The sequence below is a fragment of the Elephas maximus genome, chromosome 20 (assembly GCF_024166365.1).
Source record: "Elephas maximus indicus isolate mEleMax1 chromosome 20, mEleMax1 primary haplotype, whole genome shotgun sequence".
Classification (NCBI taxonomy): domain Eukaryota; kingdom Metazoa; phylum Chordata; class Mammalia; order Proboscidea; family Elephantidae; genus Elephas; species Elephas maximus.
In genome coordinates this window covers 20,653,140-20,678,553 of record NC_064838.1, presented here as the reverse complement: position 1 = coordinate 20,678,553, position 25,414 = coordinate 20,653,140, and the positions used below count along the sequence as shown (strand labels likewise).

The 25,414-nt window shown below is 36.5% G+C and overlaps 1 protein-coding gene across 3 annotated transcripts in view; it reads right to left on the bottom strand.

The window, feature by feature from the left end:
* Nucleotides 1-2,710: 2,710 nt before the first annotated feature.
* The window catches only part of PPP4R2 (protein phosphatase 4 regulatory subunit 2), a 78,403-nt gene continuing 55,699 nt past the window's right edge, over nt 2,711-25,414 (bottom strand). Inside the window, exons 3-10 of one of the 3 annotated variants that reach the window (XM_049862432.1) lie at nt 24,938-25,108; nt 11,706-11,799; nt 9,664-9,701; nt 8,495-8,569; nt 8,098-8,241; nt 7,097-7,386; nt 6,667-6,842; nt 2,711-4,968 (exon numbers count right to left, since the gene is read on the bottom strand). In XM_049862432.1, the coding sequence (XP_049718389.1) occupies nt 4,942-4,968; nt 6,667-6,842; nt 7,097-7,386; nt 8,098-8,241; nt 8,495-8,569; nt 9,664-9,701; nt 11,706-11,799; nt 24,938-25,108 (1,015 nt within the window). In that variant the 3' untranslated portion in view covers nt 2,711-4,941. Of the gene's footprint in view, nt 6,843-7,096; nt 7,387-8,097; nt 8,242-8,494; nt 8,570-9,663; nt 9,702-11,705; nt 11,800-24,937; nt 25,109-25,414 lie in introns of all 3 variants that reach the window. The other 2 variants (XM_049862431.1, XM_049862433.1) reach the window with 2 other exon arrangements.

Here is a 25,414-nt window from a genome sequence, read left to right as displayed (position 1 = left end):
GCACTGCAAAAACATTGGGTGATGCTTTCAGAAAAATAAGGTAAAAGCCAAATGGTGAAGTACATGGGGTGTGAAACCAAGAGCTTGGGTTTGTTTTAACTGACGAGGGCTCCTTTTGATGTACCTAATGTGCCAAGTCTAAGCGGCTCTGAGAACCTTTGGGTGCCTGAGATGGCTTCCTCTGCTGTCCACCTCATCAGTACACACCCTCGCCCTTCTTCTACGGGGCTTCCTAGACAGCACCTACGCAAAATGTTCAAAATCAAAGGTGTCATTTTGAGGACTAAGATGTGCCTGACCCAAGCCATAGTATTTTCAATTGCCTCAGACGCATGCGAAAGGTGGACAATGAATAAGGAAGACCAAAGAATTGACGCCTTTCCATTATGGTGTTGGTGAAGCACATTTACTATGGACTGCCAGAAGAACAAACGTCTTGGAAGGAGTACAGCCAGAACACTCCCTGGAAACAAGGATGGCGAGATTACGTCTCATGCGCTTTGGACATGTTATCAGGAGGGACCAGTCCCTGAGGAAGGACATCATGTTTGGTAGAGTCAGGGAAAAAGAGGAAGACTCTCAACAAGATGGACTGATACAGTGGCTGCAACAATGGGCTCAAACACAGCAAGAATTGCGAGGACGGCACAGTACTGGGCAGCGTTTCATTCTGTTGTACATAGCGTCACTATGAATAAGAAGCAACTCGATGGCACCTAGCAACAACCTATACCCAGAATACACTTCCAATGTTCAGTATCGAAAATATCAAAACCACCACTATGGACTCCCAATTCAATTGAATTCTGAACCACCAAATATTAAAGATCTATTTAGTAGTTTGTATTAAATTCACAATCCTAGACTGATGTATTTGGTGAGCTGCTGGGTCCTCCCTCACATACCTCCATCTATGGGGTCGTCCCTTCCACAGCTAGAACTGTGGGAGCAGCATTTTTCACCACTCACATTAGGAATGGACCCATTTTCAAATTGAAATGTTATAAATGCTAGACTTAACTGCTATAATTCAATCACATTAAGGACTAAACAGCTTCTCGTACAATGGCCTGAAAGTCTAGCCCCATTTTTAACAATTTATATGGGAAACTGTTCTGAATTCTGACCAACTAACTTAATTGAAAGTGAGATTGCATGCATTCTGAAAAGCACATGGGAATTGTTGGTCACCATCAACTAAGCTTACTCTTCCATTCTGTTAAAATTGCAAACAATGCAAACAAAACCAACATGATCCAAAATGAAGATAGCACAATACTAACCATGTATTTATCCCTCAAATTCTCAGCAAATATATTAAAATCCACTCAAGTCTACTCAGCTGGAAGTTTCTCAATTCAAGCGTCTGTTGACCTAATATCAAATCCCATCATCCCGTGTCTAAAGCAGGACTGGTCACACAACTTGCCACTTCCAGAAGGACCTATCCCCTGACCACCAGGTGAAGGTGTATTGCCTTTCTATAGGTACAGACCAGGGGCAGCTGGTCTTAAGGTCATGCCATGTCTCCTGTTGTTGAGATACACATTTCCTGATGACACAGTCCAACTACTTCCCACAAAAGTCACCCAACAGTGAGTACTGCTCCCAATTCCACAAACCTAGCAACAAAGAAAGCCTTCAAGGGTCAACTCAGCACCCTCCCAGTAGACACAAAATAGACGCAGGAGCCGCGGGATCCATAAAATGTGCAGGTTGTTTAGACAAGGTACAATATAGTCCACTTGCTTTTGACTTCACCACTTGCCAGGCACAGGGCTAGCCTGAGAGAAGGTAAAGATGAGAAGTGGAGTCTTCAGGGAACTGCTGGCATTTTTGTATATTCACCATTATTTTCAGTAAAAAAAAAAAAATATTGCCTTCACGAGAAAAAAACCTGAAAGCTCACAAATAGACCCGAAGACAAAGCCTCAATGGCTAAATTTTAAACTAAACAAAGGTCACTGCTCTACAACTGTTAGAATAAAAAAGGGAACAGTATTCTCTTCATTTTAGATAAGCAAGTGGACAGAAATCATGTCTCTTATTCCTAGTCCTTGGAAAAATCAGTCTGCCTATCATTAACCCAAAACTTCGTACAACTCTACCATTTCCTAGTTAATAAAGTTAAGTGCGAATAAGTTAGAGATCAGATATGAATGAGAAGCTAAACTCGAAAAGATTCAGCTAAGCCAGCTAACATGCTGATTAGTACTCCCATCTTCAGAGCTGGGAGCCACAGATGCTGCCATCTGCCGTCACCTACTGTGTAACAATGTAGGAGAACGAGAAGCCAGAGGTGAAAACCGGAGCATCCTCTCCCCTTGGGGGAATTCTACGCTGCTTACCTTGTAGTTGTGTGAAACGTGGTATTTAAAAAATGACTGTAACTCACATGTTGTAGAACTATGCATGCAAGTGCCGTATTATGCCAACAGAGAAATTTTAAAATGATAAATCTTGATTTTACCAAAAACTAGGTTTGCGTTATCCACAAAGAACCACAACTGTCCACTCAACTCAGCTGTATCTGCTGAAACACCCTGCCGCCATCACTCAAGGAACAGGCATGTTGAAGTCCTGCGCTAAGCCTTCAGCCCCTACAGACTGGAAAACGGCCTGTGGATTCTGACTATCTGAGGTGGGTGGGTGAAGGGGGGAGGGGAGAGTGCCAACTATTATGGCAAAAAAGTAATTCCACACATGAAGATATTCATCTAATTTATATTTTATTGCATTATGAAAATAATACATTTATTTGGCAAAGTAATCTAGGCTCCAAGTTAAAATAAAAGAAAATTCTGAAGTGTATTGAGTATTTTTTAAATGTGAAATATTAGATGTATTCTAACCAATACATACTAGCATTCTTATTAGGCCAATAATCCAATAAACCTAATTTTAATAATTCCATATGAAATTACAAGGTGACTTTGCATTCATCCATTTTACGATTAGCACAAATCTCAAAAGAACTGAGCTTCATATCAAAACCAATGAATTTAAGAAACTCCTGTTGAGAAGACAATTTGAAACACTACCCCAAATTTTTATTTCCTTTGGTTCTATACAAGTTGCAAAATTCATCCTTACCACGAGTTACATTTTTCATAATCAAACATTTTAGCAGCATTAGATTCTGCCCAAGTACCTTTATAAGTAAACTAGTATATTACATTTACATTATTTGAAAAATTGCTGTCTGATTTTACAAATGCAAAAATGCATAAACACATGCCTATCTACACCAGCAAAACAAAGCACTCTGAACCTCAGTGTGTTAACAGGCCATGCTTTCTGACCCAGGATTTCCGGGACCCCTTTTCAAAACAAAAAGGTCATGGTTCCCTGACTGGTAACTCTACTGTTCGGCCCACACTTTTGAAAGGTATAGTTAAGATAACCCCAAATCGAATTAAACTTATCTAATAATCAACATTGAAAATGACATTTCCACTACTTTTTCGGTGCTGCTACGTTTTCAGAATTGAAAAGATCTATTTTCAAAAGCATACTAGGACAATTTGCTTTTACTTTTTTTAAAGAAAAAGTGCTAAAAACACATTAAATATATACTCTTGCTTTCCTCATCAACAACTTGAAATTATTTTTACATTTTGGGTTCAGAGTCTAGAGTCTAACAGGTAAACAATCTGTTCAAGGCCAAAAAATAATATTTTAATCATTGAGGTCCTTATTCTTCATTTAGATCTTTTAATGACTTTGCTTGATGTACATTAAGGACCAAACCAAATATCCACTGCTGTCGAGTCGATTCTGACTCATAGCGACCCCACAGGACAGAGTAGAACTGCCCAAGAGAGTTTCCAAGGAGCACCTGGCGGATTCAAACGGCTAACCGCTTGGTCAGCAGCCACAGCACTTAACCACTACGCCACCAGGGTTTCCATATTAAGAACATGTGCCTAAAATTAGCCTTTCAAAGATTCACAAGAGTCAGTTACTACTAGAACTGACATTTTCCTTAAGCAAAGTCTGTGTAAGTGCACCTATGCATACTTGAGGAAATTTACTTCCAAATGGCCATCAACACCTTAAACCAGCTGAACAAGGTTTCCCAGTTTAACTACAGAGATATCCCACCTATCCTAAAAAAGATATTCCATGAGCATTCAACAACTATCTGTATAAACAACAATAAGTTTGATCTATGATCAACATATGAATATCTAATAAATAGTAAACTATAGATTAAAATGCAGATCTCTCATAGAGTTAAGTGATGGTATTTTGGTACATTTCACCATTATTTTACTTTATTTAATAAAGAAATACATTTGCCCTTGCAAAAATCGTAATTGCAAGTTTACAAATAAAACCACAGACCTCAAACTCATGATGCTAAATCTTCAACTTAAAACCAACAAAAGTCAGTATTGGTTTGTTCACAAATGGTCCATGGCACTACAATTAAAATAAAAAATATCAAAAGGTCTCAGAATCATAAAGAATAGGTTTATTGACAATAATTTCATAAATAGTCTAAAGAAAATTTCAAAATTTCTAAACTTAAAATGTTTAAAATCTGTTCTCATTGGCAAAATATCCCTCAACAAAATAAAGTAACAGGTCACTAAAAATGAAAGTCACATTTAAAATTTGCTTCATCTTAACATTTTTTGCAAAAATTAAAAAAAATTACAATGTTTGATTTTTCATCTCTCTTGGGTACAGTAAATCAATATGCAGTTTCCATTTCCACTACTAGACGTATTCAGAAAGGTTTCATCTAGCTGCTGTGAACCTGACAGTCAAGTCAGTCAGTAGTACATTACCCTATAAACACAAGCGGAGCCCCATCAGTTTGGTATTTCTTAGTCACAGGAATTGAAGTAGTCAAAATGCAACACTTGTGTTTGCCCCTCAATCACCCCAGCATATGATACAGTGTCAGAAACTGTTTGCATCAGTTTTATAAGTTCATCTGTGTACTTCAGGTATCTGAAACTAAAAAACAAAAACAAAAGAATCTTCTATATTTTGATAAAAATGTACTCAAATATTTCATAACATTAATATTTATTGCTTTATATGAATACTGTATTGAAAGCCCAAGCATTCAGTTTACACACAGAAATTATACAATTATATACCGCTTCACAAAGGCAGTGAACACATTACAGTCTACAAAATCTACTTTACAGAAATTTAAAAATTCTAAATATCAAAAGGTACAGCTGAAGAAACAGGTATAAATTTGGCAGCCAGTAATTTTTGACAGGGAAGTTGCAGCTTGCATGACTTTAAATATGTGAATTTGAAAATATTGAGTTTAGAGTAATCATTGTGCTTTGTGTTCATCTGAAAAATATAACACTGGCTGTCCAAGAAGCATGTTCAAAAATATTTAATTCACTTCAAAATGTCATACAAATTGTGTTGGTTTCTATGCACCCCTAAAGCTTTAGTCATTTAGCCCAGGTACATTACTAAAGTAATATATTAATTCTTCCAGTACAGTGGTGTCTCATACCATTGGCATTTGCATACTCTAGAATAATTTAGAAAGAAATGCGTAATATTCACAATGTTAAGAAAAGCAAGCAAAAGGTCAAGGAACCTGTTCGGTTCTTCTGAGATGGTCTTATGTCAGCTTCGTAAGCATTCATCCTACAAAACAGTAAGCTAATGTTTGAACACAATTTCCAAGATAAAGCACATTTTCTCATAAATAATGAAGTCTTTTTCTCAGGCACCTCAGAAGTATACAAAAGAATTTTAGTTTGAACAGATCTCTTGGAATGTGTTTAACCTGGTATTTTCAACAGACTTAAGATTTCCAGGGTTTCACAAGGGCCAGATTTTATCTGAATTACTCAGAAGAGAAAGAAAACTGTCTTCTGAAAGAGGTGAACTCAATCATTACCAATAAAAAAGTATCCACTGTATTCATCTCTTTATAGAAACAGAAAAATATAACATTTCCCCCCTTAGAATAATATATATATATGTATATGTGTGTGTGTGTGTGTGTGTGTGTATATATATATGTATGTATGTACGTATATATGACTTAAAGTTCCATTGTACAAAGTCAAACAATAAAATCTGGAAACCAACATGAAACCCTATTAATTCACACGTTAAAATGTTGAAACTGTGACCAAAACATGAAAACTGCTAGAGCTGTCAGAAAGAGACAAGACAAAAAGCCTTCTTGCATATGTATAAACTAAATGTGATAATTTCCAAAAGGTTTTCAAAATTATAATTATTACCTTCCAGTTTAAAAACTTTAATTCTAAATTAAAAAAAGAAAAATCTATACACAAACCACTGATTTGACCAGACCAAAAAAAGTCAGCGGTAAGCAGGACCCAGAGGAGCTGATATTCACAGTTCTTACATGTACAACTCTTTCAGGATTTATACCATAAAGTACTTAATTTTACAACCTGCTTCTCCTGTAAAACTAAAGGTCCACTTTATTACATAAAAGTTTTTCTTATACAGTGTAAAACCAGAACTGTATGTAAAATACTGCATCTAAACGTTTCTAAATAGTTAGTCTTGTTCCATGGGTTCATCTGTGACTTCTGTGGCTTCCTCATTTTCCATGAACGACTCTGAGAGAACCTCTCCAGTTTTACTGGAACTGGACCCTACTAACGGTCCTGTTTCATGGCAGTCAGAACCACTACTTACAGGGCCTGTATTTCCACTACCTTCAGAATGTAAATCTTTCTCAGCTTGAGACAGATCAGATTCCTCCATTTGATTATTTTCCTCAGAAGTCTCTTCATTCACAGTTAAGGCATCATCAGATTCTTTTTCTTGATTTTTTCTTTCTGGGACCATTTCTCTTGATGTCATAAAAGACTCTAAAAATAAGCAAACGTTGTTGTAGTTAAATTTTACTTTCAAAATACTTCCACAGTTAAGTTTCATGAATTGTGATATTCTACAGTTCAAATCCTATCCCCTGAAACTCAGCAGCAACTACATGCAGGTAGGAGATAAGCCCCACATCAGCATTATAAGGAGTTCCATTAGGTTAAACTCTTTCACGCACAAATGAAGTACAAGAATTTGAGGATCTCCTTATTCCACCCTTTTACAGATGGTCTCTAAATACCTTCTTCCTCCTCTTCATCCTCGTCTTCATCCTCTTCCGTACAGTGCTGTCTGGCACGGCTACTTTCTTTGTCTTTATCCTGAGATGAAGGTGATGTTTCTGTCTCTTCCACCCTAACTGAAGAAACTTCACCGGAAGCTGTCTGACTGGCTGTCTCTCTTCCTTCACCTTCCTTGTCAAATCTGAGTCTTTTCACCTCACGCCCCTCAGCTTCCACAGCATCTTCATCTGGGTGTTTATTTTTTATAGGGCTCACCGAGGAGCCTTCTGATTCAGACGTCGGAGAGTCACTGTAAATGGTTTTTAAAGTGTCATTAATAAGATTATCTTCCTCATCTCCTACACGCTCACTTTTAAGGACTAATAATTTCTTAAATAGTATTTCAGTGTCAAAGTTAAATTATAACATCTAAACAAAGAAACAAATAATTTTAAGGGAACTCAAATTGTTTCATAAATATTTACCACTAGGAAACAGTCAGCATTTTATACTTTTCTGTTCAATTCTCCAGTAAGTTAAATGTCTTCCTAGAATAAAACTACAAGTCTCCATATGGACATACTCTCTATGGCCTCTTGCTTACTTAACCTTCTTTCCCTGAATGTAATACAGAGAGTTTGAATTAGGAAGTAAATAAAAGGTCAGCTGTTATGATCTACAATGAGAAACTATTCACAAAATTTCAAATTATTTACAAAGCTCTTATCTCAAGTAACTTTCAAAAATAAGAAATAAATAGAATGTAGCATGACTACTTAAACTCCTAAGACCCTATATACAGAAGATCTCCCTAAAACAGCATTTAAGCCTTTTCTAGGCCCATCCTCAGCATGTGCTGAAGCTGCAAATGGAAGCCATAGCTCCTATAACCTCATTAAAATCCTGTTTTGTCCCTCAAATAAAAAATTGTAAATAGTGTACAATAAACGCTGAAAACCACTAATAATTACTTCTGAATTAAAAAAAAAAATATATATATATATAGAATCACATAACAAACCTGTGATTTTTGTCCTCATTTTGCTGTAGGTTTGACTCTTTGCTGTCTGTGTTCTCAGGCAAACCATTTGTTGTCATGGGGGCTGACAAAGGAACCTTTGGTCGATTAAGTGGCCTGGGTGTTCCAGGCCCATTTATATTAGACCTAGGGTAAGACGAATGTGCATTGTTTTATCATTTTGGTAAAAAGGCATCCCTCCTAAAGTATGTTTATATAAACATGTCATAGAAGTATCTGCTATAATTATGACTTTTCAGGTCTGTGGGATGCCAAATTAACTAATTCTGTTAAATATATCAAATATCCTGCATAAAATGCCTAACTTCAAATACATATTAAACCTGCTACTCAAAATTAGAAAAATGTGAACTCTTCAGATGAAAATCAATAATCTCACCTCTCAGTATAACTTGGTGAATTTCCAGGAAACATGACACCATTCATTCGATTTAAACTATTGGAATTGTTTTTCCTATAAACAAAGAAAAGGCATAGTTATGTATGGTTTAAGTTCTTTAATTTTGATAAGACTCATGGGTTTAAAAGATCTTTTGTAAGGTTCTCACATTCACAGAACTAAACAAGAAGACTTTTGTGAGAAGTAACAGGCATACACCATGAGTATAAAGGGGGGGATTTGACTTTGCACTTCTTTCCAAAATAGCTCACACTCATTAGCACAACAAAAAACATTTTAGTAAAGTTAAATGAAAAATGACTCTTGATTAACTTTCATAAAGTTAAGCAGCTCCTTATCATACACCCTTTCTTAGGAGTTTTTCTGCCAAGAAACACATGACATTATGAGGTTATCTTAGTACCTTATTTTAAAAACACAGGTATGCTCTTAAAAGAATTTTAAAAACTAATTCACTGTTGTTCCCATCTTACTTTATGCAATCTCAGGCAGTCTAACTTTAAATTAATGGTTCTAACAGGGTCATTCCTCACTCCCCAGGGGATATCTGGCAATGCCTGAAGACATTTTGGTTGTCACTGCAGGGGGTGGGGTGGGGTGGGTGCGGGGTGCTACCAGCATCCAGAGAGCAGAGGCCAGGGATGCTGCTAAATGATGCACAGGACAGACCCTACAACAAAGAATAATCTGGTCTAGCAATAGTGCCAAGGTTGAAAAAAACCTGTCTAAAATGACTTCTTAATGTCTTATATAAATCTTGATAACTGGAAATACTTTACCAAAAAGAAAAGATGTGTCATCAAGTAGCTATTCCAAACTTAGGAATCATGCCCTAGAGATTCCTAGTAAATGTATCCAGGATAAGATCGCAGAGCTCAGAGTGTCACAGACAGTACATAAATCCAACAATGTTAAGATTAAATTGCCAATCTCTTTAATCCAAATCTCTTCACTGAAGAAACACATAGGTAATAATGTTGGTAATATTCTAGTCCAGAGACTGGGTGATGATAGGTTCACAAGTGTTTACAAATGTTATTACGCTTAATTACATATAAGATAAAAAAAATCTACTTTAATATATTAGGAATAACACAATTAGAATATAGTAAGTATATAAGAAATAGGGAAAAAACCTCCATACTTACTCTGAAGAAGGATAAACACAGCTAACAACCATCACATTCTGCAATAACAAAAATCCGTGATTCAATATGAAAAAAAAAACTACAAACGTAGTTTAATAATTTATTTTAATTTGTCAAAATCATCCTGATGGGTTAAGTTTCCATTTATTATGACTTACTAATAGAAGAAAATGGTTGAAAATAGAAACTCCTTACGAAACAACAGAAAATTAAAACAACTAACAAAAAACCAAAATGTGATATCTTACTAAACCATTTATTTTTTGGTAGTCTTATTTTTTTACCCTAATTTGTTACTCTGGAGACCTTACATTACATACTGTATGTAATAGAGTGGAACCATACTCTTTCATTTTAGATAGAGTCACCCAAAGATGTTTAGAGATTAAAGTACTTACGCCAAGAAAACCTAATTATAATGATTTTCCTTATAAAACCAAACCAAAGGCAGTGCCATCGAGTCGATTCCAACTCATAGCGACCCTATAGGACAGAGTAGAGCTGCCCCACAGAGTTACCAAGAAGTGCCTGGTGGATTTGAACTGCCGACCCTTTGGTTTGCAGCCTTAGCACTTAACCACTATGCCACCTGGGTTTCATTTCCTTATAAAGCAGTACCCAGTTCACAGCTTGATGTGTAGCACCATACACCCCAAGAAAAAAGACTCAAGCCTTTTTGTGATAAAATACTTAAAATCTTCCTGGTAATAACTTTAAACAGTCAGTGAAAAGAACCCGCTGCCATCGAGCCAATTCTGACCCACAGCGCCCTATAGGACAGAGTAGAACTGCCCCATACAGTTTCCAAGGAACACCTGATGGATTCCAACTGCCAACTTTTTAGGCAGCAGCCGTAGCTCTTAACCACTATGCCGTGACGGTTTCCAGTCAATAGTCATTGAAATTTAATTGTACTATGAGCCACAATAAGTGCTTTATGTTTAATCTTCCTCGCAGCTCTATTATTATCCATATTTAATGGATGAGGAAACTAAAGCTTAGATTAAGTAACCGGCCCAAGGTCGTAACTATGAAGAACTGCAGCTATGATTTGAACGCACAGCCCCCCGATATAACTACAACGATATACTGCCTCTTCATCCAAAGATCACCAAATTGAAGACAAGGAGGATCAACAAGACATAGTAACCCTCTAAGGCCCTAACAGTGGCACAGTGGTTAAGAGCTAAAGCTGCTAACTAAAAGTCAGCAGTTCGAATCCACCAGCCACTCCTTGGAAACCCTATGGGGCAGCAACTCTACCCTGTCCTACAGGGTTACTATGAGCAATGGCAGTGGGTTTGGCTTTTTGGCTTTTTAAGGCCCTAAGATTTCTTGCCAATCTCTAAGCAACAGTTTTAGACTCCTGCTCCAAGGACAACAAACTAAATTTAAATCAGAACCTCAAAATGAACGTTGAACTATGTTTTAGGATTAATCACCAATTAAAGGAATTAGCAACCCACTGGTCCAATCCTGGTTCCCACAGGGCTCCTTCGTTCCTTCACTCCACGCCAGTTAACTTCTTTTCATTCCATCAAGCACCTTGATGTTCTTGTTCATTAATGCCCTTCCATTATTACTAACAACCCTCTCCCCCTTACCAATTCCCTTTACCTACAAAAACCTAAGGCTATTCTCACTCTTAAATGTGACCTGAATCCTCCAACTCCAAAGCTACTTTATGTAATTTCCCAAACTTGTGTGCCTCGTTTTAAACCCCAGACCTGAGAAAGTCAACTCCATGGGCAAATAAATTCCTGCAAACACTTGAAACTGTATAGACCTTCTGAGGACCTTGAATATGTTGATGTGTACCGTGAATTTCCAAGACAGTAATAAGCTGCTTCTCTGAAACTGACCACGCCCGTTCTCCTCTGCCCTCCCTCCTCTCTAAAATACACAACACAATCTGGGGAAACCTTCAGGTAGGCCTGACAAACCTGCCTGAAGAAAAACAGCCCGAAACAGACCTTACTCAGTGTTCTTTTTGCAATCTATTAGGCTACAATTTCATCTAACTCCAATCATAAAATAAATACCTTTTCTACTCCTCTGAGAAATTTGTCTGTTCCTGTATAGTTTCTCCTTGGATCTGTTAGCAGTTCACAGAGTCGCTGAATAGTAAATGGGATACTGCAAAAGAATGTAATTTTATAGTTTGAGGTCATTAATAATCAAGAAAATTAGAAACATTTATTACTCTTGCTATTTAAAGCTTCATCTAGTCACGTGTGTGTTAAACTGCAGAAGTAAAGGCTACAATAGGGTAAATGGATGAGCTGCTTAAAATGTAAGACAATAACCACACCTGTCTTTTTACTTAAAAAGAAAGCCACTGTCCCTTGCCTTAACAAAGTTAATAAAAAGAACATTTAAAATGAACAGAAAACTTGAAAACTGATTATTAAGAAAAAATACATATTCTAAATCCTGATAAATTCATTTTTAAGCTTACAAGAGAGGCAACGCAAATAGTAATCAAGTAAGAATTTATTACAGAAGTTTTCCCCAAATGTTCTGTTACGGGAATAAGACAAATGACTCCAATGAAAAAGTATTTCAAATAAGGTTTACTTTATACTTAAAATCTTATATGCCACCTAAATACTTCATCAAAACTTAAAATACACACGAACATACTCGAAATTTTAGTAAATACCTTATTGCTATTAACTTTATCAAATACTGTCAACCATAATCAAATTTTCACTTGATCACAGCAAATACAAAACTGACACTAATTAGAATTAAAACCATTTTATATGTATAAAAAAGTTTTAATCTTATATAACTATTAGCACTCACCAGAATCACAAACTGAAAAGGAAAGATCTAAGCATTACACATGATAGCAAGTAGCTAAAAAGTACAAACATAAATGTTCACTCTTCAGTGTTTGCCATACAAATCTACTTATTCTGCTTACAAAGAGAATCACACACAACACACAGTGCCTCAGATTAATAGTTAAACATTGACAAAGTCCTTCATTGCTTACTGGCACTGAGGCAATACTCCTACCACAACGCAAAATAGCTACTAAGTAACACTGCCAGTTTCTCATAACTTCAGATCCCGTATCTTCTGCACTATACCACACACTCTCAACAAAATCTTAACAAAAATTATTTATTTCCTAATTAGATAAACTACATTTGCTTCCAGTATTCTTAGCATCAATATTATGTTCTTTATAAAAGTCAAGACAGTATTTACAATGTTTTAACAGGTATTAATTTATTAAAAAAAAAAAAAAAAAAACATTTGTTATTTGAGAAGCCAGGAATTCATCTTTTCTCAATTAGCATCCAAAACAACTGAGGAAACTACTGTTCTTCTAAGAGACAGAACACAAACTAAAACTGAAATGTCTGTCCAACATCGCAAATATTCTTAAGAAGCCAGAAATATAGAACTTCTTGGATGTTCATCATGACTGCTACAGGAAACTCCTTTGGGTTTTTCTGAAAGAATCGTCTTTTCCTTGCTTTTGGAAATAGTCACGATGAAGTATTCTGTCAAAACTATGAAGCTCCGAAATGGAAAAAAGCAGCCCAACCACAGCCACCACTTTACTACAGTAGTCCCCCCTTACTCAAGGGGGGTTCACTCCAAGACCCCCGCGGGATGCCGGAAACCATGCGGGTAGTGCCAAACCCTGTATGTACGTTTTTTCCCATACATACACACCTAAGATAAAGTTTAATGTAGGAATGAAGCAGAGCAAAAGATTAACAATAACTAAAAATCAAATTACAAGTACTTTAAGTTTTTCTTTCACATAACCCAACTGCTGAGGCCACTGTTAAGTGTTACGAGTTACTTGAACATAAGCACTGTGGATGGCAGCTAACCACGGGTGAATGAAACCACAGAAAGCAAAAGTGTGGATTTGGAGGGGGAGGGGGCTACCCCAAACAGTAAGCTTCCACACATCTGTATGGTTTACTCTTATAAAGACAAAACTGTAAAATTTATAGCTAATATACAAAACACCTGTAACGCCATTAAAAAATTTTTTTACAAGTGTTTCACCAAGCTACTTATATAATGGAAACCCTGGTGGCATAGCGGTTAAGAGCTACGGCTGCTAACCAAGAGGTCAGCAGTTTGAATCTACCAGGCGCTCCTTGGAAACCCTATGGAGCAGTTCTACTCTGTCCTATAGGGTCACTATGAGTTGGAATCAACTCGGCGCCAATGGGTTGTTTTTTTTTTTTTACATATATAATAAACAGTTTCTTACTGTCTGTCTTTACTCAACACTTGACTGAAAGCCTAAGGGCAGGACTTCTTCATGTATATTTTGCTTAATACTTATTTTTAATATACACACATCTGAAACGCAGGATCATCATGGATTTTAGAATATTAGTGGTATGCCTGCACCTTAACCCTTCTTCTACTTCACTCTCCAAACCTAAAACACACAGACCACACCTGTATTATTCCTTATTGAATGTCTCATAAGCCAAAAAAACAAGCTGCCATTGAGTCAATTCTGACTCACAGCGACCCCACATGTGTCAGAGTAGAACAGTGCTCCACAGGGTCTTCAATGATTGATTTTTCTGAAGTAGATTGCCAGGCCTTTCTTCTGAGGTGCCTCTGGGTGGATTCGATCACCAACCTTTTGGTTAGTAGCTGAGCACTTCAGCATTTGTGTCATTCAGTGACTCCAAATATTTCATACTGATACTGTAATTAAAACAGTTTATACATTACTCAACAATAAAAAAGCACCAAGTATTCAGATATTCAAATACTTAACTGACAAATATTGCCTACTTATGTTTTTTCTTCCAATTAAAATTGTTTCCTAGGCCAAAAGTTTTTTGTTTTCTTAAATTAAAATTGGAAACCCTGGTGGTACAGTGGTTAAGTGCTACGGCTGCTAACCAAGATGCTGGCAGTTCAAATCCATCAGGTGCTTCTTGGAACCTCTATGGGGCAATTCTACTCTGTCCTACAGGGTCACTATGAGTTGGCATCGACTCAACGGCAGTGGGTTTGGGTTTTTTTTTTTTTTTTGGTGAATATTTACACTGTTTTTTGGGGGGGGGGAACAACAGCACGCGTTCACACAGCAATGCCAGCACTAACAGCTTATGATAACATGAATTCTCATTCCTTAGATACTTCCAGAAACTTCTAATGTCATTTTGCCAACTGTCCAATAGATGGCACTAAAATGTCATACAACACTCCTCTTCCTCACATGGATTGTCTAAAATATAATTAAACATTACCTGTAAATAAAAGTATCCACTAGAAATATTACGATAATTTTCTTGCAACTGCATTCTTTGCATAGAGTTTGTAGTTTTTAACCTTTTTCATGAACACGAAAGCCTACTATAAGCTTCACCACCACCTGACAGCTCATCCTACTGCGGTGGCTTACATGTCACTATAACGCTGGAAGCTATGTTGCTGGTATTTCAGACACCATCAAGGTCATTCACGGTAGACAGGTTTCAGTGGAGCTGCCAGACTAAGAAAGACAAGGAAGAAAGGCCTGTGATCTACTTTCAAAAATTAGCCAGTGAAAATCCTATGAATCACAAAACAGTGTTGGATATAAGGCTGGAAGATGAGCCCCCTAGATTGGAAGGCACTCAAAATACACAGTGACCACAAAAACGGACTCGAGCAGACCAACGGGTGTGAAGATGGCACAGGACAGGCAATGTTTCGTTCTGTTATACATAGGGTCACCATGAGTTGGTGCTCACTCTACAACAACTAACAACCATTAGATACAAAACCCCACAACTGCTCAATAGCAGAGCCGACAAATGTACATAATTACAATAACATGTGAGTGAAGTTGTGTACATGATGCTATGGAGACAGAATAAACCGTATGCCAGGGAAGTAAGCATGAACCGGGCACACTTAATTTGAGTTACGTCTTTAAAAACAATGAGTAAGAAGAACGAACATAAACCAGTCAGAAATAATTTCATTTAGTATAACTTATATGAAGTTTGGCAACCCTGGTGGCGTAGTCGTTAAGAGCTCAGGTGCCAACCAAAGGTCGGCAGTTTGAATCCACCAGGCATTCCTTGGAAACTGTATGGGGCCGTTTTGCTCTGACTTATAGGGTCGCTATGAGTTAGACTCGCCTTGACAGCAAAGAGTCTGGGGTTTTTCTTTTTTTTAATAAAGTTTTGCTCTCTGTTACTCTTTGATTAGACATTGCACACAAAATAGTTTATTCCAACTTCTAAAAATAATAAAGCTTTTCTCAATAAAAATCACTAGCTAGGACACACATATTAATGAGGAAGATATTTAGAAGAATAAAAAGCAAAAATGGACAAAAGATTTTAAACATGCACACTACTTACTCTCAGTGAAAAACCTGAACCATAATCCCTAAATTGGAGGCAGGTGAACACGTGTTAACTAGCAAAAGGGTATAGTAAAATAACCTTGTACAAAAACATTCTGGATTAAAATTTCAAATAAAATGTTCTCAGTTTACTCTGCAGTGAGATACCTGCCCATATCATTAAAAAAAAAAAAAAAAAATTTTTAAGACAAATACAATTATATAAGGAACGGAAAGAACTAAAAAAAAAAGGCCATTATTAGCTGGCATTCTGGGGTCCTTCAGTGGCACCAACTACTAAGCCACTCCACTGCTAACCAAAAGGTCGGAGGTTCAAGTCTACCCAGAGGTGCCTCTGAAGGAAGGCCTGATGATCTATTTTGGAAAAAATCAGCCACTGAAAACCCATGGAGCAAAATTCTACTGACACACCCGGGATCACCGGGAGTCAGAATCAGCCTGATGGCACAGGTTTAGTTTTGGCTTAGCTTTTTTTTTTTTTAAGTATTTGCCTACAGGATTGAATAAAAACAATTTTTTTAAATTGTACTTTAGATGAAAGTTTACAGAGCAAATTAGCTTCTCATTAAACAGTTAGTATACATGTTGTTTTATGACACTGGTTAAGAACCCCACAACATGTCAACACTCTCCTTTCTCACCCTTGGCTTCCCTATTACCAACTTTGCTGTCCCCTCCTGCCTTCTTATCCTTGCCCCTGGGCTGGTGTGCCCCTTTAGTCTCCTCTTGTTTTATGGGACTGTCTAATCTTTGGCTGAAGGGTGAACCTCAGGAGTGACTTCATTACTGAGCTAAAAGGGTGTCCTGGGGCCATAGTCTTGGTGTTTCTCCAGTCTCTTGTCAGGCCAGTAAGTCTGGTCTTTTTTTGTAAGTTAGAATTTTGTTCTACATTCTTCTCCAGCTCTATCTGGGACCCTCTACTGTGATCCCTGTAACATTTTTTTTCTTTTTTAAGAGAAAGAGACCATTAAGTAAAGGACCCAAACGTAACAGGTACTGTCAAATGATATTACTTAGAAACACTACAGACAATTGTCAATCAGTCCACTTTTAATGTACACATTTATAAGGCAGTATGGTTTGGCTAAAAGTACTGGTTAGCCCACTGAGAAACCTTGGCGAAGCTGAATTTTTATCTCTATGCCTTCATGCCTTTATCTGGAAGACAAGGATTCCATTCTCAAAATGCACTCCTCATTAGGATTATCATGAGGACTAAATGTGACAACGAATAAGGAAGACCAAAGAATTGACACCTTTCAATTCTGGTGCTGGCAAAGAATAATGAATATACATACCATGGGCTGCGAAAAGAACAAACAAATGTGTCTTGGAAGAAGTACAACCACAATGCTCATTAGAAGCAAGAATGGTGAGACTATGTCTCACACACATATTTTGGACATGTGATCAGGAGGGATCAGTCCCTGGAGAAGGACATCAAGCTTGGTAAAGTACAGGGTCAGTGAAAAAGAGGAAGCCCCTCAACAAGACAGACTGACACAGTGGCTGCAACAAGGAACTCAAGCATAAGAACGGTTGTGGGCATGGCGCAGGACCAGGCAGTGTCTCATTCTGTTGTACACAGGGTCTCTAGGAATTGGAACTGACTGGACAGCACCTGACAAGAAATGTGACATAATGTACAGAAACTACTTAACAGTGTTTGAAGTATTTTAGAAAGTGCTCAATAAATCTAAGTTCCTATACCTATCATCCTAATCCCATCTACCATTTAATGGAGATGGCAGGAAGGCACAAATACACCAAAAACCAACTAGGGCAAAACAAAGCCAAGTGTCTCTGCCTTTAAAAATATTCCTTTTAATTAGAAGGACGTCACCTCACTTGGGAAAGAGCAAAGAGTCTGGAATTGGAATTCCTGGATTCAAGTCATGTTCCTGCTCCCTTACTCATCTTGTATCCTCAGCAAAGTCCCTGAACTGAATAATAAACAAGGAAATACTAGTCAAATTACACATACACGCACAAAAAATCCTTTTAATTCCACAAAAAGCAATTAGCCCCGATTAATAGGAGCACATGTTTTGCATTGGCTATATATCCAAAACCGACTGTATTCTGTCCCCATTTAATGATTTAAAAAATAAAGTCCAAGTCTTGTGTATGTCAAAGGAATTCAAATATCATCAAGAAAACTGAGTATCGGAGAAACATATCCAGGCATAAAGTAGCAATTCAATGTTATTTGAAAACATACGAACTTTAAACAGTAAAGCTAAACACGAAATTATTTCGTTTTGTATTTTAACCTGAGATTATAGTTTGACTAAAATTTCTTAGTCTGTTTAAATGTTTTATCATTAAGATACACAAATATTCTGAATATATATATATTCAGGTATTAAGTTAGAAAGAAGGCCCTAAAAAAATAGACATGTACATCATTTCATTTAGATCCTAAGCTAAAAAAATCAATTAACTACCTCAACTTCCCTCATGAAAAAGATAAAGGAAAACAAAATACAACACAGAGGCTATAAGGGCAAAAAGCTAAAGAGATGACCATAAACTCAGAAATTCTATAAGAAAATTAAAATAGCCAATTTTTGTTTTGTTTTATGCATAAAGATTTTTTTACTTTGGCCTGGGGACACGTCCTTATTTTCTGACTATAAAGGGCCACACTAGCTGTTTCTCAGTTAAAAGAAATACTTAGTCTGACCTGAACTATTTAAGTGGAAACAAACTTACACATCTGTTATCAAAGGCTGACTGGACTCATAGTTTTGCTTACTGTTAGGTCTTACAAAATCAGAAATGCCACTGCAATCTTATAATATTATCTTCACCTGAAGTGATATGCCTTTTCTGCACTCAGGTTCAGGTCATAACATTTGTATAAACACACACACATAAATATTCATATGCACACACTTCAAGTAAACTAACGTCTATACCAGTCCCCATTTCAAAACAAATCTACAGCAACTGTCAAAGTTTTTAATCAAGTTAATCTCCTCTTCAAGTGCCTACTGTAGTCTCTTTATTTTACTCACATCAAATAAAGAAAAAATTAATTAGCTTTCTGCTAGTTTCAAAAATTTTATTAGAGAGCATCATTTCAAACCATATTACTGCTGAGCAAGGCAAGGTGGGAGTACAGGGGGAAGCTACTAAATAATGCCCATTTTCAATTAGCTATGCTAAGAGAAAGGATCCCTTGTGGTACTGTGGTTAAGCAGCTCTGCTGCTTACTGAAAAGTCGGCAGTTTGAACTCACCAGTCACTCTACAGGAGAAAAGACTTGTACATCAAAATAACTTTAGAGAAGAAATTGGTCAGAAAAACCACCATACCAAAAAATATGCAGTCCTCTCAGCTTAACTGACTACCTGCCTTAGAGATAATTAAAAGATTTTTAGGCATCAAATCGTTGTGCAAATTAAAAGCTAAACAAACTTTTTCCAAATCCCCTTATATATACATGTTGTTGTATACTGTCGAGTTGATTCCAACTCATAACGACCCTGTATGACAGATCAGAGCTGCCCCCATAGGGTTTCCAAGGTTGCAATCTTTACTAGTACAGATAGTCGAGGTTTCTTCTCCCCTGGACCAACTGGTGAGCTTGAACAGCCAACCTTCTGGTTAGGAGTCCAGCTCTTAACCACTGTGCCATCAAAGTTCCTTTAACATATACAGCTAGTCCCTGACTTACAACGGGGTTCCTGTTCCAATGACTCCATCGTAAGTAGGTTCTGATGTAAGCCGAATACTTTTTAGTCTTTATTATTATTGCCTTTTATTATAAGTATCTTTATAAATTCAATCTTTGTTTTGGGAAGTTGGCATGAGAATGACGAAAAATCAGCAAATTACGGGGTACAACATTGTATGTAGTACATATTACTAAGATGCCAAAAAAACAAAAAAACAGACAGTCCTAGGTATGGTCCATCATAACTCAAATACGTCGTTAAGTCCAGTCGTATTATACCCGTATATCGTTGTTTTGTGCCGTCAAGTCGATTCTGACTCATAGCGACCCTATAGGACAGAGTAAAACTGCCCCTTAGGGTTTCCTACGCTGTAATCTTTACAGAAGCAGATCTCCAGGTCTTTTCTTCCACTGAGCTGCTGGTGGGTTCAAACTACTGATCTTTCAGGTAGCCACCGAGCACACTTAACTGTCTACTTACCCATGAGTATGACTTACTGCTTATATTAGGGAGGTCTCAGATCTAACGGCATTGTCAAAAGAGTGGCACAACTTAAGTGATTAATTTTAAATTCATTACTCTTCCATTCTGAATAATTCACGGGGCATCAAATGATACCGTCTTAAAACTACTAGGAATTTAAGTGATCTCTACCCCCCAAAATCTCTCTTTGTGTGCCATTACAGGAATGCGTCACCTAGCTACTAAAAAAAAAATATATACTCATGGTATCTATGATAGGATCTTCATAAAGAGTCCTAGTCTGAGTAAGCCCGTATACTCAGATTTATTACAGTCCCAAGCAGAGGGCATAAAATGGAAATAAGTATCTTTTAATTGACCACTCCATGAAAGCTTTTAGTTTGTTTTGTTGTTGATTTTTTTTTTTTTTTCAGTGTTTCTCACCTAAGAAAATGTAACTTCAGTTCTGGACAGTAGCTATAATCCATCTTCTCCTAAAAAATGTTTTAAAGTTCAAAAGTAATTTTAAAAAGACAAGAAAATATGACTAAATCAAAACTTTAAAGAACTTAAGTATTTAACTTATATAATTCTTCTGTGCCCATTAAACAAAATACAGAATTAGAAATGTTTTTATTCCTTTCATTCATTTATTCATATGTGCACCCAATAATTATTTGTTTGAGGACCTATAATGTTCAGACACTCACTCTTCTAGACCTTGTCTGGAAAAGACAGTTATTTATCCCTTTTCTTCGGAAGCTTACAGTACAAGAAATCAAGCAAACAAGTGAATAATTACAGCTTTGATGGGAGGAAATTTACATACTGACAGTAGGCTAAAATTATTTTAGAAAATGGATACTTTTTTCATGGCAAAATGCTATAAATCATTTAATACAGAGGCTTTATAAATTAAAAGCAAAACAACAAACTTACCAATGAGAAAATCAAAAGATAATGGAAGAGCAATTCATAAAAGAACCAATTAACACATAAAAAAGATATTCAATCTCACTTGCAATCAAAGAAATACTAACCCTCCACACACAAAGATACTAAAAAATACACTATCCAATATGTAGATATGCTGCATTTATATCCACGGAAGCATAATAAATTTTGTAAGATCAATTTGGCAGAGTCAATAAAAATTTTAACTGTGCATGTACTCTGATCTAGCAATTCCATTTCTACAAATTAAAAAAAAAAAGCAACAACCAATCTATAATATGTTCAATTCATGAAATTCAGCGACACAAGGAGATATGTACAAGGATGCTCATTGTAAGCACCGCTTCTATTACCCAGAAAAATAATTCCCACCATTGATGGGGACTAGCAAATTATAACCTGTTCATGTAATAGAAAAGAATGTGGCCATTTCAAATTAATAGACAAGTAAAAGTAGCAGCTTTGTTGTTGTTACTTGTCGTCAAGTAGATTTTAACTCATGGTGATCACGTGTATGGAGTAGAACTGTTCCATGAGGTTTTCAAGAATGTGAACTTTCAAAAGCAGACTGCCCAGACTGTCTTCTAAGGCTCCTCTAGGTGGATTCGAATTGCCAAACTTTGAGCTAGTAGTCAAGTGCTTAACCATCTGGGCCAACCAGGGCCTAGAAGTAGCTTTAAATGTAATGATGTAGAGAAGATGTCAAAGCTCTTCTAAAAGGGAAATACAATTAGCATATAACATGATCCCACTATCATTCTTATCACTGTATGACTCTTGGGGATTTTTTAAAAAATACGAATACACATGTCATGGATTGAACTGTGTCCTCCAAAAATAATCTGTCAACTTGGCTAGGTCATGACTCTCAATCAATATCTGATGACTGTCCACCATTTTGCCATCTGATGTGATTTTCCCATGTGTTGTAAATCCTATCACTATGATGTTAATGATATGGATTAACGGCAATTATGTTGACTAGATCTACAAGATCAGATTGTGTCTTAAGCCAATCTATTTTGAGATATAAAAGACAAGTGGGCAGAGAGACGGGGACCTCATACGACCACAAAAGTAGTACCAGAAGCAGAGTGCAACCTCTGGACTGGAGGTTCCTGTGCTGAGAAGCTCCTAGACCAGAGAAGATTGATGCCAAGGACCTTACTCCAGAGCCGACAACGAGAAAAAGCCTTCCTCTACAGCCAACGCCCTGAATTTGGACATGTAGCCCACTAGACTGTTAGACAATAAATTTTTCTTTGCTAAAGCCATCCATCCACTTGTGGAATTTCTGTTATAGCAGCACTAAATGACTAAGACCATATATCACTTTTGCAGTTTAAGATGCTCTAATGGGTGTACCAGAACGGATAAATACTCAAAGTAGCTGAAAAAGAACAAAATGCTACTTCTACTCACTACTCTCAGTAAATATTTTTTAAAAAAGAAAAAAAACTATGACTAATCTATACATATTCAAGACATGAAAATAAACTTGCAAAAGATTAGATTAGACACATTTCAACGTATCAATACATTATCACACAGATCAAAAAAAAAAACTCTTCATGTATCACTGATAAAAACTTGGATTTTTGCATGATCGAGGAAAATTATAAACTACTGTTCTGAAAAGTCAAATTAAAAAAACCTAAGAAGTTAAAAATACTTATGTTCAAAGATGAAGAATCTTTTAAAAGTAATTACATTTAAGTATGCTTAGGCATTTAAAAACTACTCAAATCATTTTCTGAAGTAGGTCAATTATCTGTTTTACAGATTAAGAAATCACAAATATTTGGATTTATTTAATAACCTACATATCTGTGTCTAGTTCAACTTAATTTGAAAGTACTGAAAATGGTAACTGCTATTACTAATTCAGAAACACAAGTAAATTAGTATAATATTCACAAAAACCAAAACCAAATCAAACCCAATGCCGTAGAGTCAATTCTGACTCATGGCGACCCGACAGGACAGGGTAGAAATTTGGCCTGTTTCACTTTAACTCTATTGGTAGCCATAATTTATTGAAATAAAAGATGCATCACTATTAAATTCTAAGTACTACCTAACATAATAGCAATTACACTATTTATAAACATCCCTAAGAGAAGTCATCTTAAACACATTTAGTTCAATAATAAGTCTTATGTAACACACTTCTAACATATAGCATGCGACTTCCTTCTGGGTTTTTTTTTTTTTAATTAACTAGTATTGAAAAGGAAAGGTATGCATATGGTTAAATAATTTTTGACAGTAGAAGAGGGTACCCAATGAAAATTAAGTCTCCTTCCCATACCAGACCACAGGGGCAACTATAATTGATGGACCTTGAAAAGGGAGCTACGATTTTTCCTAAGTATCTTGTAACAGACCTGCAACCAAAGTATACAAATTGATATTTTAAGCAAGATTCCTAACCTTAGAAACAGAAGAATAATATAAAAGAAGGTTAGTTTTATTACTCAGTCCTGTTGCTAATCCCATGTGATTAAACACCTGAAGCAAAAAATCAGGCCATTTATGATAGTTAAAAATACTCACAACTGAAGCCCCTTCCAATGAAATCTACCCCTAAGTATGAATTCGGAAACCCTGGTGACGTAGTGGTTAAGTGCTACTACAGCCGCTAACCATAAGGTTGAAAGTTCAAATTCACCAGGCACTCCTTGGAACCTCTATAGGGCAGTTTCTACTCTGTCCTATAGGGTCGCTATGAGTTGGAATCGACTTGACAGCAACGGGTTTGGTTGGTTTTTTTTTAAGTATAAATTCGCGGTTAGCTATCCCCCAATCCATTAAATTTAGCACAGATAGTCCCTGGGTTACAACAGGGTTCCGTTCCCAAGACTCCCGTGTTAGCTGGTTCTGACGTAAGTTGAATATCTTTTTTTTTTTTTTTTAAGCTGTCATTATTATTGCTTTTTATTACCCACATCTTTACGTATCTGATCTTTATCTGTCTTTAGGGGCAGGCATGAGAACGATGACATCAGCAAATTATGTGCTGCAACACTGTATGTAGTACACGCTACTAATGAGAAGGTGTACAAAAGGCGGGGAAGGTGGGCATAGGTCCTAAGAGCAATTCATCGTAACACAAATAACGTCCTAAGTCAGGGACTACCTGTATGGTAATTCTATACTCCACATTGATAACACCAAGCTCAATACTGAACAACTCAATTTCACAAATTTTGTTTTTCATCAATAAAGGAAATCCTAAAAATGCAAAGTCCTAAAAAGAAAGTATTTCAAATGACACAGTATGAGACACACCAACACTTTTTAAAAGATCAGCTTTATTTTAGCGAGGGCTGTCTTTCCAGTGCAATGTTTTACAAATGGCTAAAAATGATTACTCATTGAGGGGGAAGAGGGAAAGTAAAAAAAATTTTTTTCAAACAAAAACTTTCTAAGTAGAAAACTTTTATAACTTGGTATTTTTCATTTAAAAGAAATGTAACATCTCTGTTGTAAACAGGTTCTATACAAAGTATAAACACATAATACCATTAAAACATTTCCTGAGAAATGAATGTTTCCACTGTCATACCCACTTAGTCTCAATGCCACTGACAACCAAAAGCAAGCAATCAGAAACAAACAACCTGTAAAGATTTTAAATACTTGTAAGCTAAAAATCAGTAGATACTACACGTCACTAAAGACACAGAACTTAGCCTCTAATTCTAAGGGATAATCAATTATTAAAACAATGAAACACATCAAAGCTTTAAGAAAAAAAGAAGTATAATGTCTTGCTAAAATGTAAACCTTTAAAATAGTATTAAGTGCATACCCATTAAATCCAGTGACAATTTTCAGTATTCTTTCCTTCATTTCATCAAAGGGAATATATTCGACATTAGGGTTGGGAGGGCCTCTTGGTTCAGGAGCTGAAGTTCTGAAATCATCCATCACTTTCTCCAGTTTGAAAATAAAATAGCCTTTAAATTGGGACCACTGAATCCTACAAGCAAAAAATTAAGAAAATATAATTCCATGTAGTTTTACAATTCTTGAGCACAAAGCATAAATACAGAAAATCTGGCTTCATTTACCATGACGTAATGCTAACCAAATTAACACCTGAGTAGGCAGCACAGGTAGGAGCCCTGGTGGCCTAAGGTTGGCAATTAGAAACCATCGGGCAGCTCTGTGGGAGAAAAGGCCTGGCGATCTGCTTCTATAAAGATTACAGCCTAGGAAACCTTCTGGTTAGCAGGCTGCCCTTACTGTGCCCACCAGGGCTCCTTTAAGATGAACTACCTGTGTG